Source organism: Ranitomeya variabilis, chromosome 2 (assembly GCF_051348905.1).
Source record: "Ranitomeya variabilis isolate aRanVar5 chromosome 2, aRanVar5.hap1, whole genome shotgun sequence".
Taxonomy (NCBI): domain Eukaryota; kingdom Metazoa; phylum Chordata; class Amphibia; order Anura; family Dendrobatidae; genus Ranitomeya; species Ranitomeya variabilis.
Genome location: NC_135233.1, coordinates 1,107,950,969 through 1,107,970,509, shown reverse-complemented (window position 1 = coordinate 1,107,970,509; position 19,541 = coordinate 1,107,950,969). Strand labels below are relative to the sequence as shown.

General features: G+C 47.4%; 1 protein-coding gene across 1 annotated transcript in view; it reads right to left on the bottom strand.

The window, feature by feature from the left end:
* Positions 1-240: 240 nt before the first annotated feature.
* Positions 241-19,541, bottom strand: part of LOC143808828 (uncharacterized) — a 38,360-nt gene continuing 19,059 nt past the window's right edge. The window contains exon 5 of the mRNA XM_077291922.1: positions 241-388. Coding sequence (XP_077148037.1) covers positions 381-388 — 8 coding nt within the window. The 3' untranslated portion in view covers positions 241-380. The remainder of the gene's footprint in view (positions 389-19,541) is intronic.

Below are 19,541 nucleotides of genomic sequence, written 5' to 3'. Positions count from 1 at the left end.
TTGTCGCTATCGCTGCAGCGTCGCTTAATGTGACGGTACCTTTATGCTCCAGACCTCAGGAGGGAGGCAGATTCCCACAGGTTCTCCGAAGACCCCATCTGGAGTTCATACTCATAGCCTTTGGGGATAGAATAGGGACTTCATTTTGGCATCTAATCCTCTGGTATCTCCAGATCAACATTATGTGAGTTACAATAGGAAACCGAAGAAGCACCAGACCCAAGAACTAGACGAGAAGCCTCCAGCAATCACAGAACTTTATTCATTTCACTTCTAAATTAATGACATCCAGATTAATAATTGTATAATGCTCCGTCATAAGAAAAATGAAAGATAAAACTTCCGGAAATAGCGACCCAGGAGATCCAGAAATGCCATCACTAGTTATCTGTTGGAAGAAATGTAAATGATTTAATAGTTTACCCACAATATTGGCACATCCCTCTCCTGAAACATTCTGTGCTGCTGGGGCACACTATCCCTTCCAGTAGCAGTATGTGAGATCTCTCAGATGGACACATTGTTGGTAACTTGTACAGGGTTGGTGCAGTTTTTCTAGATATCTAGGGCACTTCTGTAGCTTGGGCTACAGTCACCCTTACATTCAGGCTCTAGTAGGAGAGTCTCAAAGTTTCGGAGAAAAGGCCAAAGGAGCTCTGAGGTGAGCTGTGTGGCTCCTTATAACATAACGCTCTCAGGTGTTTCCCAGTGACATCCTTCCCCTCATACAACTTCCTTCTGTGATGATTAGAATCTTATTATCCTCAGGGACCCCCATCAAAGAACATGCTGCCCGTCACAAAAACAGTACCACTAGATCTCCAGAGATCTTAATATGCCCGGATACATTGCTTCCCTGGGTCAAAATTAAGAAGTCTGCAGTCCACAGATACAAAATCATCCGTTTTAACATGCAGAAAATGATATCTTGAAATATCAGACACTTTAATCCTGGCTTATTAGTAAGTAAGTTCTGTAATACGGGATCATCTAGGATCAGACAGTAGTCTAGATAAGATCTCACCAGGTCACAAGATAAATGACTTTATTGAGTATAAAGGAGTAGACAAAAAACTTTAGGCCACATGTGTTCATTAGAACCACGAGACCATATGTTATCCACCTAGACCACATATTATCCACCTAAACCACCAGATACTAGATGTTATCCACTTAGACCAAGGGTGGGGATTGGGGAATCTTTTTTCTACCAAGGGCCATTGGATATTTATACCATGCTTCGGGGGCCGTACAAACGCTTCCCACAAAGTCCATCCTGACTCTGGCACTGGTGTCAGGACGTAATCTTTCATTGCATGCCCTTCAGTGTTCAGTAGTGAGCAGTACACTGCATGTTTGTGCTAACAGAGCAAGAAGAAATTAATGAGCTGGTGGCAATCAAAATACAGCTCCCTGCCCAAGAATGCGGTCCCAGAGAATCTGCCCGGGGGCCTGATGAAAGGTCATCGAGGGCCTTAAACAGCCCTGGGGCCTGAGGTTCCCCACCCCTGACTTAGACCAACAAAGATTAGATATGATCCACTTAAGGCCCCGTCTCACATAGCGAGATCGCTAGCGAGATCGCTGCTGAGTCACAAGTTTTGTGACGCAACAGCGACCTCAGTAGCGATCTCGCTATGTGTGACACGTACCAGCGACCAGGCCCCTGCTGTGAGATCGCTGGTCGTGTCGGAATGGCCTGGACCTTTTTTTGATCGTTGAGGTCCCGCTGACATCGCTGAATCGGTGTGTGTGACACCGATCCAGCGATGTCTTCACAGGCAACCAGGGTAAACATCGTAAATGTAAAAAAAACCCAGTATATACTCACATTCCGGTGTCCGTCAGGTCCCTTGCCGTCTGCTTCCCGCACTGACTGAGTGCCGTAAAGTGAAAGCACAGCGGTGACGTCACCGCTGTGCTCTGGTTTCCGGCCGGCACTCAGTTCGGGAAGCAGACGGCAAGGGACGTGTGACAGACAGCAGAGGGTGAGTATGTACTGTTTTTTTTTTTTACATTTACGATGGTAACCAGGGTAAACATCGGGTTACTAAGCGCGGCCCTGCACTTAGTAACCCGATGTTTACCCTGGTTACCCGGGTGCTGCAGGGGGACTTCGGCATCGTTGAAGACAGTTTCAACGATGCCGAAGTCGTTCCCCTGATCGTTGGTCGCTGGAGAGAGCTGTCTGTGTGACAGCTCCCCAGCAACCACACAACGACTTACCAACGATCACGGCCAGGTCGTATCGCTGGTCGTGATCGTTGGTAAATCGTTTTGTGAGACGGTACCTATAGACAACCAGAGGCTAGAACTTATCCATTTAGACAAGTAGAGACTAGATATTATTCACCTACACCACCAGAGAGACTTGATGTTATCCACTTAGACCAATAAAGACTAGATCTTATCCACCTAGACCAACAGAGATTAGTTCATATTCACCTAGACCTCCAGAGACTAGATGTTAGCTACTTACAGTGGGGAGAAAAGCATATAGTCAGCGACCAATTGTGCAAGTTCTCCCACTTAAAAATATGAGAGAGGCCTGTAATTGACATCATAGGTAGACCACAACTATGAGAGTCAAAATGAGAAAACAAATCCAGAAAATCACCTTGTCTGATTTGGCAAAATTTATTTTGAAAAATATGGTGGAAAATAAGTATTTGGTCACCTAAAACATGCAAGATTTCTAGCTCTCACAGACTTGTAACTTCTTCTTTAAGAGGCTCCTCTGTCCTCCACTCCTGTAGTAATGGCGCCTGTTTGACCTTGTTATCAGTATAAAAGACACCTGTCCACAACCTCAGTCACACGCCAAACTCCACTATGATGAAGACCAAAGAGCTGTCGAAGGACACCAGAAACAAAATTGTAGCCCTGCACCAGGCTGAGAAGACTGAATCTGCAATAGGCAAGCAGCTTGGTGTGATTAAATCAACTGCAATAAAAAGAAAAGAAGACATACAAGATCACTAACAATCTCCCTCGTTCTGGGGCTGCATGCCATGTCTCATACCGTGGGGTCAAAATGATCACAAGAACGGTGAGCAAAAATCACAGAATCAGACGGGGGACCTAGTGAATGACCTGCATAGAGCTGGGACCACCGTAACAAAGGCTACCATCAGTAACACACTACACCACCAGGGACTCAGATCCTGCAGTGCCAGATGTGTCCCCCTGCTTAAGCCAGTACATGTCTGGGCCCATCCGAAGTTTGCTAGAGAGCATTTGGATTATCCAGAAGAGTATTGAGAGACTGTCACATGGTCTGATGAAACCAATGTGGAACTGTTTGGTAGAAACAAAACTCGTCGTGTTTGGAGGAGACGGAATGCTGAGTTGCATCCAAAGAACACCATACCTACTGTGAAGCATGGGGGTGGCAATATCCAGCTTTGGGACTGTTTCTCTGCAAAGGGATGAGGTCGTCTGATCCGTGTACATGAAAGCATGAATGGTGCCATGTATCTTGAGATTTTGAGTTCAAACCTCCTTCCATCAGCAAGGGCATTGAAGATGAAATGTGGATGGGTCTTTCAGCATGATAATGATCCCAAGCACACCGCCAGGGCAACAAAGGAGTGGCTTTGTAAGAAGCATATAAAGGTCCTGGAGTGGCCTAGCCAGTCTCCAGATCTCAACCCAATAGAAAACCTTAGGAGGGAGTTGAAAGTCCATGTTGCCCAGCGACAGGCTCAAACATCACTGCTCTAGAGGAGATCTGCATGAAGGAATAGGCCAACATACCACCAACAGTGTGTGGCAACCTTGTGAAGACTTACAGAGGCCATGTTCACTCGTACAGTATTTTCGCGTTTTTTCGCTATAAAAAACGTGATAAAAACGCAAAAAAAAAAACGCAAAAAAAAGCTTACATATGCCTCCCATTATTCAGTGTATTCTGCATTTCTTGTGCAAATGTTGCATTTTTTTCCGCGAAAAAAATCGCATTGCGGAAAAAAAACATGTTCCTTAAATTTGCGGAATTGTGGGGATTCCGCACACCTAGGAATGCATTGATCTGCTTACTTCCCGCACGGGGCTGTGCCCACCATGCGGGAAGTAAGCGGATCATGTGCGGTTGATACCCAGGGTGGAGGAGAGGAGACTCTCCTCCACGGACTGGGCACCATATAATTGGTAAAAAAAAAGAATTAAAATAAAAAATAAGTGATATACTCACCTTCGATGGCCCCCGGAGTCTTCCCGCCTCTCAGCGGTGCACCTGGCCGCTTCCGTTCCCAGCGATGGTGTGTGTGAAGGACCTGCGATGACTTCGCGGTCACGTGACCGCGACGCATCGAAGGTCCTGCACACACACACATCATCTATAGGAACGGAAGCCGCTGAGGAGATCGGCTGTCTGCAGGTGAGTATAACCATTTTTTTTATTTTTTTTTATTATTTTTAAACATTCTATCTTTTACTATTGATGCTGCATAGGCAGCATCTATAGTAAAAAGTTGGTCACACTTGTCAAACGCTATGTTTGACAAGTGTGACCAACCTGTCATTCAGTTTTCCAAGCGATGCTACAGATCGCTTGGAAAACTTTAGCATTCTGCAAGCTAATTACGCTTGCAGAATGCTAAAAAAAAACGCAAAAAAAAATGCGGATTTCCGGTTTTCTTCAGGAAATTTCTGCAAGAAATCCCGACGTGTGCACATACCCTTACAGAAAACGTTTGACCTCTGTCATTGCCAACAAAGGATATAAAATAAAATATTGAGATGAACTTTTGTTAATAACCAAATACTTATTTTTCACAATAATTTGCAAAATAAATCTTACCAAATCAGACACGGTGATTTTCTGGATTTGTTTTCTCATTTTAACTTTTGTATTTGTGATCTACCTATCATGTCAATTACAGGCCTCTCTCATGTTGTTAAGTGGGAGTACAATTGGTGGCTGACTCAATACTTATTTCCCCACTCTATACTGCAAGGGGCTAGATGTTATCCACCAAGTACAACTACTTGGGACTACATGTAAGGGCAGTCTCACACGTCCAGATAATTCCGGTACCGGAAACAATCGGTACAGGAATTATCCGTGTCCGTGTGCCCCTACGTTTCTTGTGTACATCAGTGTGGCACACTTGCGGCACACTTGTTCCGCCCGTGTGCCCACTGGGTACCACACGCACCGTGCTGGGTAACACACGTACCAGCATCTGGTGCTGAAGCCGCGATTCATATGTTCCCTGCAGCAGCGTTTGCTGCAGAGAAGATATGAATAATAGTGTTTAAAATAAAGATCTATGTGTCCGCCGCCCCCTCACCCCCTGTGCGCCCCCCCGCTGTTGAGAAAATACTTACCCGCCTCCCTCGCTGCTTCCTGTTCTGGCCGCGGCTTCTACTGTATGCGGTCACGTGGGGCCGCTCATTTACACTCATGAATAGGCGGCTCCACCCCTATGGGAGGTGGAGCCGCCTATTCATGACTGTAATCGGCGGCCCCACTTGACCACATACAGTAGAGAAGCCGCGGCCAGACCAGGAAGCACCGACAGCCAACGAGGGAGCAGGTGAGTATTTTCAGGACAGCGGGGGGGCGCACAGGGGGTGGGGGAGCGGCGGACACATAGATCTGTCTTTTAAACACTATTATTCATATCTTCTCTACAGCAAACGCTGCTGCACAGAAGATATGAATGGCCGCTTCAGCACCATGTGGGGGGGACAGCGCTTACTGTAGCGCTGTCTCCTGCACGCACACGGACTGCAGACGGAGAACGTCCGTGTGCGGTCCGTGTTTTACACGGACCCATTGACTTTAATGGGTCCGTGTAATACGTGCGCTCCCACGAACACTGACATGTCTCCGTGTTTGGCACACGGAGACACGGTCCGCAAAAAATCAATGACATCTGAACAGATGCATTGATTTTAATGGGTCTACGTGTGTCAGTGTCTCCGGTACGTGAGGAAACTGTCACCTCACGTACTGGAGACACTGACGTGTGAAACCGGCCTTATTCACCTTGACCACTAGGGATTAGATATCATCCTTCTAGTCTACAATGGACTAGCTGTTATTCATCTAAGTAACCGAGAGTAGATTTTATCCACATTTACACCAGAGACTAGATGTTATCCCTTTTAATAAAGCACAAATAGATGTAACCCTCTAAGGCAGTGATTCTCAACTCCAGTCCTCAAGAGCCACCAACAGGTCAAGTTTTCAGGATTTCCTTAGTAGTGCACAGGTGATAATTTCATCTCCTGCTCAAGCATTAATTCCATCACCTATGCAATACTAAGGAAATCCTGAAAACATGAACTTGAGGACTAGAGTTGAGAAACACTGTTCTAAAGCTACCAGAGACCTAAGTATTAGCCAGCAAAGTAACGAAGGAGCAGATGTTCTCCACCTACAAAGAGCACCAGAGACTAGATATTATCATACCCTCTACTATTAGATGAGCACGTGTCATTGTTCTAGGCCACAAGAGGTTATAGGATATCCTTCAAATACACAAGGGACTAGATGTCATCCTCTGAGGTCACCAGTGACTAGATGTTATCCACCAAGATCACCAGAGATTAGATGTTATCCACGTAAACCACCATGGACTAGTTACTATTCACTTACAGCACAAGGAAAAAACGCTCTGAGGCATCCAGGGACTATATTATATCCATCTAGGTAATCAGGAAATAGATGTCATCCACATAAGTAACTAAGGACTAGATGTCATTCACCTAGACCACTAGGAACTAGATGATAGTTCACCAGGGACTAGATGATATCCATCTAGACCAGTGGCGGGCAATTAATTTTCCCGAGGGGCCACATGAGAGACCGTGACTGTTGAGGAAGGCCGAACCAATAGGCTGAAATGAATTAAGCTCAATATTAATATCAACATATAATATTTAGAATTAATATTAATTATCGCTTAATATTGAGCAGAATTAAGTATGACGACATTACCCTTTATACCGTTTGAACCCGAATACAGCCTTCTCTATATATCGTATGAGGCCCACACAGCCTCCCCATGTCCAGCATATGAGGCCCACACAGCCTCTCCATGTCCACCATATGAGGCCCACACAGCCTCCCCATGGCCAGCATATGAGGCCCACACAGCCTCCCCATGTCCAGTATATGAGGCCCACACAGCCTCCCCATGTCCACCATATGAGGCCCACACAGCCTCCCCATGTCCAGAATATGAGGCCCACACAGCCTCCCCATGTCCAGAATATGAGGCCCACACAGCCTCCCCATGGCCAGAATATGAGGCCCACACAGCCTCCCCATGGCCAGCATATGAGGCCCACACAGCCTCCCCATGGCCAGCATATGAGGCCCACACAGCCTCCCCATGGCCAGCATATGAGGCCCACACAGCCTCCCCATGTCCACCATATGAGGCCCACACAGCCTCCCCATGTCCACCATATGAGGCCCACACAGCCTCCCCATGTCCACCATGAGGCCCACACAGCCTCCCCATGTCCAGCATATGAGGCCCACACAGCCTCCCCATGTCCACCATATGAGGCCCACACAGCCTCTCCATGGCCAGCATATGAGGCCCACACAGCCTCCCCATGTCCAGCATATGAGGCCCACACTGCCTTCCCATGTCTATAATGAGGCCCACACAGCCTCCACATGTCCAGCATATGAGGCCCACACAGCCTCTCCATGTGCAGCATATGAGGCCCACACAGCCTCCCCATGTCCAGTATATGAGGCCCACACAGCCTCCCCATGTCCAGTATATGAGGCCCACACAGCCTCCCCATGTCCAGTATATGAGGCCCACACAGCCTCCCCATGTCCAGTATATGAGGCCCACACAGCCTCCCCATGTCCAGCATATGAGGCCCACACAGCCTCCCCATGTCCAGTATATGAGGCCCACACAGCCTCCCCATGTCCAGCATATGAGGCCCACACAGCCTCCCCATGGCCACCATATGAGGCCCACACAGCCTCCCCATGTCCAGCATATGAGGCCTTTATTATACAGGTGTTGATGAACACATTCATGAATAAGGAATTGGTGCAGGGTTATAGAAAATGGTGAGGCGGCAAGAACATAATGTTTTGACCCTCATAGGGTCTCATTCATATAGTCGCTGTTGGCAAAATTCACTGAACAGTGTAAAGGATATCCTGCTTGCAAAAGGACACCTGGGTCCTGGGTAGGTCCTGGGTAGGTCCAGAGCATCTACGCCTTGGATTGTAGGCTGCAATGTAACTTTGGGGCAGGACAGGCCTTGCATTCAATGCATAGGCAAACACCATCGTATTGCCTCCCGAGGAAGCCGAGGGCGAAACGCGCGTCGGGGCGCGTGTGGGCACCTATGGAGAAGACTATGGGTAAGATCCGTTGATGGAAACACTGGTTTTATGGATATAAGGGAGTCTCTTGCTATGCGGTTTGGACCAATTTGGAATTGTGGGATGAGCAGTTCCCTATACTAATGTATTAGCAGGTAGTTTACAACTTTTGTGGATACTATGCACTGGCACTTTACTCCTGAAAGAATTGTTGTATTGACCCCTATCCTTTCATCATTATACCCATGACCCCTATGTGGTGCTACATATTTTTATATGGGTGCACCTGTTCCCTATTTTTCAAACTGCTCTGTCAATGATATTTGAATAATGAGAATTGAACCTTGTCTGTTGTTACATGTAATTTATGATACATTTTCTATGGTAATAAAATAAAATGATTTGTATTTTTACCTTCTTTAGTGTGACTATATGCTTCAAATTATGTTTTGGATGTTAGTAGGAAGCATCACGGGATTGTCCCAAGTAGCTTTGTATATTGTTTCCAAGGACTACTATTATGGTATCTGTTTCTGAGATTTTGTATTTGATAGGCAATAACAGTATAGGAGACCCACTGTTTAATAATGGCCCTTTAAGAAGATGAATGCCGCCTGATGCACCAGTAAAAATAGGCTCTGTGACTTTAAGAGTCCCTCCTTCATAAATGAACCAAGATGGGTCTGCTTATGTGTCACACCCCACATGGCCAGCTAGGGGGGTTACATGTTACACTGACATTTCCAAGTGAATTGGTAGTGGTTGAAAGCAATGTTACAGTTGAAAAATGCTTCAAAAACGCTGCGTCTGAACTAAGCCCAAGTGGTGGAGGTACTTTTTGGGGGTTCTTTATTTTACTTTACATACAAGTCATTAACCTGGAAAGGATGTTGCTTAACATATTTCCCAGGAAAATCCATTTTGGTTTCATTTTTGTATGTTTTACTGTGCGCCTGTAAAAATGGCGTCACACTCTGACAACATGGGTCACAGCTGTGACCTGGGAGTCAGGAATGCTTCCAGGGGCGATCCCCATGAGGTCCCTGTGTCATTTGAGCAGTGATTCCATCGATTTCTGATGTTTTTAAACCCTAAAATGACCCCCGGGGGGGGGGGGGGGGAAATCGAGGCAAAAATACTCAGGTCTCCCATAGACTTACATTGGGCTCGTTGTTCTGGCCGAGTACCCAAGTATTCCAATCTGCTTGACCCGAACAACGAGCATCCGAGCATTTTAGTGCTCGCCCATCACTATTTATCTCTCTTAGTCTAAAGAGACTAAATGTCATCCCCTGAGGATACCACGGACGAGCTATAAATCACCTACATAACCAAGAAATAGATGTTAATCACCAGGTATAAGATGCTATCTACCTAGACCACCAGGTAGAAGATGTTATCTACCCAGACCACCAGGTAGAAGATGTTATCTACCTAGACCACCAGGTAGAAGATGTTATCTACCCAGACCACCAGGTAGAAGATGTTATCTACCTAGACCACCAGGTATAAGATGTTATCTACCCAGACCACCAGGTATAAGATGCTATCTACCTAGACCACCAGGTATAAGATGCTATCTACTGTAAGGTTTCTCTTACTGAGAGTGTTGGGGGACACTCACTTGGCCGCGATATTCAAGCACACGGGCACGGGTTTATAAAACAAAGCAGTCCATGCGGTTTATTAAGCCTCATAAACCGGGTTACGCACAGTTCAAAACATGAAACACAACAGGCACCAACTGGTGATATTTACTTGCAGCTTCTAACACTTCAGTGTACGGCTTTGCCTCACGGACACTAACACGCTGGTCCTCCCTTAACCAGTTCCCAGGGGAGACCACACAGTTCATAGAACTTCACAAGCACTACCGGCCTGTACGATACCTGACGGGAGCTCCGGCTCCACCTGCTGACTCCTTGCCAGTCCACACCTCCGGGTAAGCTGCCTTACAGGGATCACCAACTTGCCTGGCCGGCACACACTAGTTAGTCCAGACCTCACCGAAGGACTCCAGCTTCCCCACACTCCGTTAACACTCTTCTGGGTAAGCTGCCTAACAGGGATCCCCAACTTGCCTGTCCGGCATACAGTAGTCAGTCCAGACCTCACCGAAGGACTCCAGCTTCCCCAGTTCCACTGTGCACTGCTCCGGGATCCGGTCCTCCTACTAGGACCTCCCACGCCAGCAGGTGCTTTCCAGGAAGCCTCCTCTCAGGCTTCCAACACAGGAACACACCGAGCCCTCAGGAACTCCCTCAGGGATTTTGCACTTAAACCCTTCAGGTCCAAACACTGGAACCACACAGGAACATGTGACCCACACTCTGGTCACGTTATGTACCTGTAACCACACCCACAGTAATGGATCACATGGGCTGGTTACGTGATCCTGACATCACTGCAGGTCAATTCTCACGGCCTCAATACAACTCCATGCACATCCCGGGGAGACCATGCAGCGCCCCCTACCTGTTACAGGGGTTACTGCATCACATATATCACATATCCCCCCCCTCTGTTCACACCTGTAGGGTTGAACACCTGTCATACACGTGGAATCACGGGATATGTCATGCACGTTGCCTTGCCCTACCTGTCGAGAGAACTGTCTCAGTCGGTTTTGAGCATCACACAGACCCATCCAGTTGTTGAGTTTACCCCGCCCCCAGCGGTCAACATGTAGGCCTTGAGGTTTGGCCCTTAAGTTACAGTCTGTCCGTGACATCAAACCTTTAGTCAAGTTTGTCTCTTTACTCGACCTTTCTCTCCAGGGTCGCCACCCACTGTTGGTACGGACATTAGTCCCACTTACAGTCGAGACTAGCAACTGATCAGAGTCTGACCCTCCATCACTACGTCTACTACTGTACATGTCCTTTTTGTTTCCTTTTCGTTGGGAAGAAGGCGGCTGCCACCTTGTGTTCTGCAGCTGTTTATTGACCTGCCGTCTGTACAGTCTCAGCTGCTCTATTTCTCTCAGGTAGGCCACGCGATACCTCAGGAGCATCCGGATATTCGCTAGACTCTCCTTGGACCCGACAACCAGGAATGACACCATTCCATCTTCACCCACCTGGGCCTTGTCTTCAGCCGGAATCCTCAGTCTCTTCACACCGGACACATCCACCATCTCCTGCATCGCTTTTCCAAATCGGCCAGTGAGCTTCGCTACCAGAGCTCTGGGCACTTGGACTGTGTCCTCTACCAAACCCAGACGACTTTGAGCTTTCCTGGCTTGCTCCAAACAACGAGTGGCCTCACCATTCCCCAACAGGACCCTCTGTTTCGTGCAGAGGCACCGTAGGTGCATGTCCCTCAGGACAGCCACCCTCTTCACTGTGACTTCCTTAGTAGACAGTACCACCAACTGTTTCGTCTCCAGTGCCCAGTGCACACTACACGCTTCCACTGCCTTTTTAAAGGCCTCATGCACACCCTCGCGGGTACATGCATCTTGCGCCTCTACGGGTACATCTATCACGCACTTGAAGAGCGGAGTCTCACTTCCTTCAAGAACAGATGGCTCCTGCCTTGCCATGGACCTTTCCATCAAGACACCTGTCACAACCGGGTGACCACCTTGTTCTGCTTCTAGCGCCAACTCCTCTTCAGCTTTACTCTCATTACCACTCTGGTACTGGCACGAGAAGTCTGCGACCACCACCTCTTTTCCTTGTAGAGGGCCTTTTAGTGCTTCTCTAAGCACTACAATGTCTTCCTTTAGGGTCTGATACACATTTTGCCACCTGAACAGGTGGCCTCTGAGCTCCGAGACTTCCTTCTCCAGCTCATCCACTCTGCGCTGAGCCGCTTGATTCAGGACCCTTTCTTGTTCGACATGGTCGTTCACCGTCTCTATAACCAATTCCATCTCGCTTCTCCCATCCTCCGGATTGGTGAAACATCCATCACTTGAGGAGGTATTCACTTCCGGCACCATCTCCTTGGTGGCCTCCTCCACTTCCGCACCCTCCGACTCTGCACTGTCAGGGTCGGCCCTCTCTTGGGTCTCAGCGGTGACGTCATTAGGTTCGTCTCTTTTCCCTGGGACTTCAGAGTACTTCCTACACCCCAGGTCCTCAGCAACTTCCATCAATTCCTCACACGGAGCAACGGGTTCAGCCCCTTTGGCTCTTTTACGTCTCCGTCGACGGGAGGAAGAATTGCCTGAGTCAACCTTATTACACTCTTTTCCACTGGCGTCACCGTCTGAATGGGAGTCGCCACCAATCGTCACCACAGGTCCTGGACCCCGTCCTCCACCCGTCAGCACAGGTCCTGGACCCCGTCCTCCACCCGTCAGCACAGATCCTGGACCCCGTCCTCCACCCGTCAGCACAGATCCTGGACCCCGTCCTCCACCCGTCAGCACAGATCCTGGACCCCGTCCTCCACCTGTCACCATAGGTCCTGGACCCCGTCCTCCACAGGTCCTGGACCCCGTCCTCCACCCATTACCACAGGTCCTGGACCCCGTCCTCCACCCGTTACCACAGGTCCTGGACCCCGTCCTCCACCCGTTACCACAGGTCCTGGACCCCGTCCTCCACCTGTCACCAGGGCATATGCGTCTGTTACTGGCCATGACTTGTCACAGTCACCCCCAGAATCTGTGTCACACCCCACAGTCTGATGACCCTGCAAGTCACTCTCTGTCTGGGTGTCAGCTCCACGTGTTTTATCCAGCAGACCACTATCAGTCGTATTGTGGCACACTTTAGGTGACGTCAGATCAGTTAGTTGGACAGTCGCACCTTTCCCTCTGGTCAGGCCTGCCTTCTCCACATTACTAACTGACATCCACATGATATCCACAAACACTTCAGCCTTTTCCCACAGTGCTACCAAATCTTGTCCTATTACCATAGGATATGGCAAGATCGGGTCTACAGCCACCTCATGGTATGTGGAAACCTCCGCTGCGACAATGTAGATAGTGGCTACCTGGAGATATTCAGTGTCCTCAGGTGACACAGAATCTCCTGGACGGGTTCTCAGCACAGACGCTTCTCTCCCTGGGTCTATCAACCCTTGCACACACTTTCCATCCAGCCAAAAAGGACACAGTCGTGACACCTCACTGATTGCCACCCCTTTTTTGGCTCCGCCCCCTTTCTGGGCAAGTGCTCCGCTTTTTGATACCACCCCGGTTCGAGATTCAGCCCCCCTTCGGGATTCCACCCCTTTTTGGGCCATTACCCCTATTCGGGTTACCGCCCCTTTTTGGGTCTCCGCCCCCTTTTGGGCAACCATCCCCGATTGGGCCACCGCTCACTATTAGAGATAATCCCCTCCCTGGGATACACCCCGTGGACTCCCCCACGGCACTCAGGCCCCAGTTCGCACAGTACACCCCTTTGTCTCTGGGCTTGTACTGGCCCTTTAAGAGTCTGCACAAAAAGAGAAAATTTTTTTTTTTTCTCTATGTCACTTTCACCAGCTCCTGCTGGTACCGCCACAGCTCCCGCTGCAGTCACACACAACTGGCACCTCCAGGTGCTGCCAACCACAAGCCACTACAGCTCCGCCTGCTGTGGAACCTCTCGCTGCAACTGCGGCTACTCTCCACACGGCTCTGCACGGCTCCACCGCTACCGCTTGTCACCTTCGTGACCCCGCCGAGTCACAGCAGACGCTTGTCACCTTCGTAACCCCGCCGAGTTACAGCTAGACGCTTGTCACCTTCGTGGCTCTGCCACAGCAATTAACTCCACGTGTGCTAGCGGGATTGTTGCCAAAATTCTCCACCAATTGTAAGGTTTCTCTTACTGAGAGTGTAGGGGGACACTCACTTGGCCGCGATATTCAAGCACACGGGCACGGGTTTATAAAACAAAGCAGTCCATGCGGTTTATTAAGCTTCATAAACCGGGGTACGCACAGTTCATAACATGAAACACAACAGGCACCAACTGGTGATATTTACTTGCAGCTTCTAACACTTCAGTGTACGGCTTTGCCTCACGGACACTAACACGCTGGTCCTCCCTTAACCAGTTCCCAGGGGAGACCACATAGTTCATAGAACTTCACAAGCACTACCGGCCTGTACGATACCTGATGGGAGCTCCGGCTCCACCTGCTGACTCCTTGCCAGTCCACACCTCCGGGTAAGCTGCCTTACAGGGATCACCAACTTGCCTGGCCGGCACACACTAGTCAGTCCAGACCTCACCGAAGGACTCCAGCTTCCCCAGTTCCACTGTGCACTGCTCCGGGATCCGGTCCTCCTCCTAGGACCTCCCACGCCAGCAGGTGCTTTCCAGGAAGCCTCCTCTCAGGCTTCCAACACAGGAACACACCGAGCCCTCAGGAACTCCCTCAGGGATTTTGCACTTAAACCCTTCAAGTCCAAACACTGGAACCACACAGGAACATGTGACCCACACTCTGGTCACGTTATGTACCTGTAACCACACCCACAGTAATGGATCACATGGGCTGGTTACGTGATCCTGACATCACTGCAGGTCAATTCTCACGGCCTCAATACAACTCCATGCACATCCCGGGGAGACCATGCAGCGCCCCCTACCTGTTACAGGGGTTACTGCATCACATATATCACACTACCTAGACCACCAGGTATAAGATGCTATCTACCTAGACCACCAGGTATAAGATGTTATCTACCTAGACCACCAGGTATAAGATGCTATCTACCTAGACCACCAGGTATAAGATGTTATCTACCTAGACCACCAGGTAGAAGATGTTATCTACCCAGACCACCAGGTATAAGATGTTATCTACCCAGATCACCAGGTATAAGATGTTATCTACCTAGACCATCAGGTAGAAGATGTTATCTACCCAGACCACCAGGTAGAAGATGTTATCTACCCAGACCACCAGGTAGAAGATGTTATCTACCTAGACCACCATGTATAAGATGTTATCTACCTAGACCACCAGGTAGAAGATGTTATCTACCCAGACCACCAGGTAGAAGATGTTATCTACCCAGACCACCAGGTAGAAGATGTTATCTACCTAGACCACCATGTATAAGATGTTATCTACCTAGACCACCAGGTAGAAGATGTTATCTACCTAGACCACCATGTATAAGATGATATCTACCTAGACCACCAGGTAGAAGATGTTATCTTCCTAGACCACCAGGTATAAGATGTTATCTACCCAGAACACCAGGTAGAAGATGTTATCTACCTAGACCACCATGTATAAGATGTTATCTACCTAGACCACCAGGTATAAGATGTTATCTACCCAGACCACCAGGTATAAGATGCTATCTACCTAGACCACCAGGTATAAGATGCTATCTACCTAGACCACCAGGTATAAGATGCTATCTACCTAGACCACCAGGTATAAGATGCTATCTACCTAGACCACCAGGTATAAAATGTTATCTACCTAGACCACCAGGTATAAGATGTTATCTACCTAGACCACCAGGTATAAGATGCTATCTACCTAGACCACCAGGTATAAGATGTTATCTACCTAGACCACCAGGTATAAGATGCTATCTACTCAGACCACCAGGTATAAGATGTTATCTACCTACACCACCAGGTATAAGATGCTATCTACCTAGACCACCAGGTAGAAGATGTTATCTACCTAGACCACCAGGTATAAGATGCTATCTACCCAGACCACCAGGTAGAAGATGTTATCTACCTAGACCATCAGGTAGAAGATGTTATCTACCCAGACCACCAGGTAGAAGATGTTATCTACCTAGACCACCATGTATAAGATTTTATCTACCTAGACCACCAGGTACAAGATGTTATCTACCCAGACCACCAGGTATAAGATGTTATCTACCCAGACCACCAGGTAGAAGATGTTATCTACCTAGACCACCAGGTAGAAGATGTTATCTACCTAGACCACCAGGTAGAAGATGTTATCTACCCAGACCACCAGGTAGAAGATGTTATCTACCTAGACCACCAGGTAGAAGATGTTATCTACCCAAACCACCAGGTATAAGATGTTATCTACCCAGACCACCAGGTATAAGATGCTATCTACCTAGACCACCAGGTATAAGATGCTATCTACCTAGACCACCAGGTATAAGATGTTATCTACCTAGACCACCAGGTATAAGATGCTATCTACCTAGACCACCAGGTATAAGATGTTATCTACCTAGACCACCAGGTAGAAGATGTTATCTACCCAGACCACCAGGTATAAGATGCTATCTACCTAGACCACCAGGTATAAGATGTTATCTACCTAGACCACCAGGTATAAGATGCTATCTACCTAGACCACCAGGTATAAGATGTTATCTACCTAGACCACCAGGTAGAAGATGTTATCTACCCAGACCACCAGGTATAAGATGTTATCTACCCAGATCACCAGGTATAAGATGTTATCTACCTAGACCACCATGTATAAGATGTTATCTACCTAGACCACCAGGTAGAAGATGTTATCTACCCAGACCACCAGGTAGAAGATGTTATCTACCTAGACCACCAGGTAGAAGATGTTATCTACCCAGACCACCAGGTATAAGATGTTATCTACCCAGACCACCAGGTAGAAGATGTTATCTACCTAGACCACCATGTATAAGATGTTATCTACCTAGACCACCAGGTAGAAGATGCTATCTTCCTAGACCACCAGGTATAAGATATTATCTACCCAGACCACCAGGTAGAAGATGTTATCTACCCAGACCACCAGGTATAAGATGTTATCTACCCAGACCACCAGGTATAAGATGCTATCTACCTAGACCACCAGGTATAAGATGCTATCTACCTAGACCACCAGGTATAAGATGCTATCTACCTAGACCACCAGGTATAAGATGTTATCTACCTAGACCACCAGGTATAAGATGCTATCTACCTAGACCACCAGGTATAAGATGTTATCTACCTAGACCACCAGGTATAAGATGTTATCTACCTAGACCACCAGGTAGAAGATGTTATCTACCCAGACCACCAGGTATAAGATGCTATCTACCTAGTCCACCAGGTATAAGATGTTATCTACCTAGACCACCAGGTATAAGATGCTATCTACCTAGACCACCAGGTATAAGATGTTATCTACCTAGACCACCAGGTATAAGATGCTATCTACCTAGACCACCAGGTATAAGATGTTATCTACCCAGACCACCAGGTAGAAGATGTTATCTACCCAGACCACCAGGTATAAGATGTTATCTACCCAGACCACCAGGTATAAGATGCTATCTACCTAGACCACCAGGTATAAGATGCTATCTACCTAGACCACCAGGTATAAGATGCTATCTACCTAGACCACCAGGTATAAGATGTTATCTACCTAGACCACCAGGTATAAGATGCTATCTACCTAGACCACCAGGTATAAGATGTTATCTACCTAGACCACCAGGTAGAAGATGTTATCTACCCAGACCACCAGGTATAAGATGCTATCTACCTAGACCACCAGGTATAAGATGTTATCTACCTAGACCACCAGGTAGAAGATGTTATCTACCTAGACCACCATGTATAAGATGTTATCTACCTAGACCACCAGGTAGAAGATGTTATCTACCCAGACCACCAGGTAGAAGATGTTATCTACCCAGACCACCAGGTATAAGATGCTATCTACCTAGACCACCAGGTATAAGATGTTATCTACCTAGACCACCAGGTAGAAGATGTTATCTACCTAGACCACCAGGTATAAGATGTTATCTACCTAGACCATCAGGTAGAAGATGTTATCTACCCAGACCACCAGGTAGAAAAAGTTATCTACCCAGACCACCAGGTATAAGATGTTATCTACCCAGATCACCAGGTATAAGATGTTATCTACCTAGACCATCAGGTAGAAGATGTTATCTACCCAGACCACCAGGTAGAAGATGTTATCTACCTAGACCACCAGGTAGAAGATGTTATCTACCCAGACCACCAGGTAGAAGATGTTATCTACCCAGACCACCAGGTAGAAGATGTTATCTACCTAGACCACCAGGTATAAGATGTTATCTACCTAGACCACCAGGTATAAGATGTTATCTACCTAGACCACCAGGTATAAGATGTTATCTACCCAGACCACCAGGTATAAGATGCTATCTACCTAGACCACCAGGTATAAGATGCTATCTACCTAGACCACCAGGTATAAGATGCTATCTACCTAGACCACCAGGTATAAGATGCTATCTACCTAGACCACCAGGTATAAGATGTTATCTACCTAGACCACCAGGTATAAGATGTTATCTACCTAGACCACCAGGTATAAGATGCTATCTACCTAGACCACCAGGTATAAGATGCTATCTACCTAGACCACCAGGTATAAGATGCTATCTACCTAGACCACCAGGTATAAGATGCTATCTACCTAGACCACCAGGTATAAGATGTTATCTACCTAGACCACCAGGTATAAGATGTTATCTACCTAGACCACCAGGTATAAGATGCTATCTACCTAGACCACCAGGTATAAGATGCTATCTACCTAGACCACCAGTTATAAGATGTTATCTACCTAGACCACCAGGTAGAAGATGTTATCTACCTAGACCACCAGGTATAAGATGTTATCTACCCAGACCACCAGGTATAAGATGTTATCTACCCAGATCACCAGGTATAAGATGTTATCTACCTAGACCATCAGGTAGAAGATGTTATCTACCTAGACCACCAGGTATAAGATGTTATCTACCTAGACCACCAGGTAGAAGATGTTATCTACCCAGACCACCAGGTATAAGATGTTATCTACCCAGACCACCAGGTAGAAGATGTTATCTACCTAGACCACCATGTATAAGATGTTATCTACCTAGACCACCAGGTAGAAGATGCTATCTTCCTAGACCACCAGGTATAAGATGTTATCTACCCAGACCACCAGGTAGAAGATGTTATCTACCCAGACCACCAGGTATAAGATGTTATCTACCCAGACCACCAGGTATAAGATGCTATCTACCTAGACCACCAGGTATAAGATGCTATCTACCTAGACCACCAGGTATAAGATGCTATCTACCTAGACCACCAGGTATAAGATGCTATCTACCTAGACCACCAGGTATAAGATGCTATCTACCCAGACCACCAGGTATAAGATGTTATCTACCTAGACCACCAGGTAGAAGATGTTATCTACCCAGACCACCAGGTATAAGATGCTATCTACCTAGACCACCAGGTATAAGATGCTATCTACCTAGACCACCAGGTATAAGATGCTATCT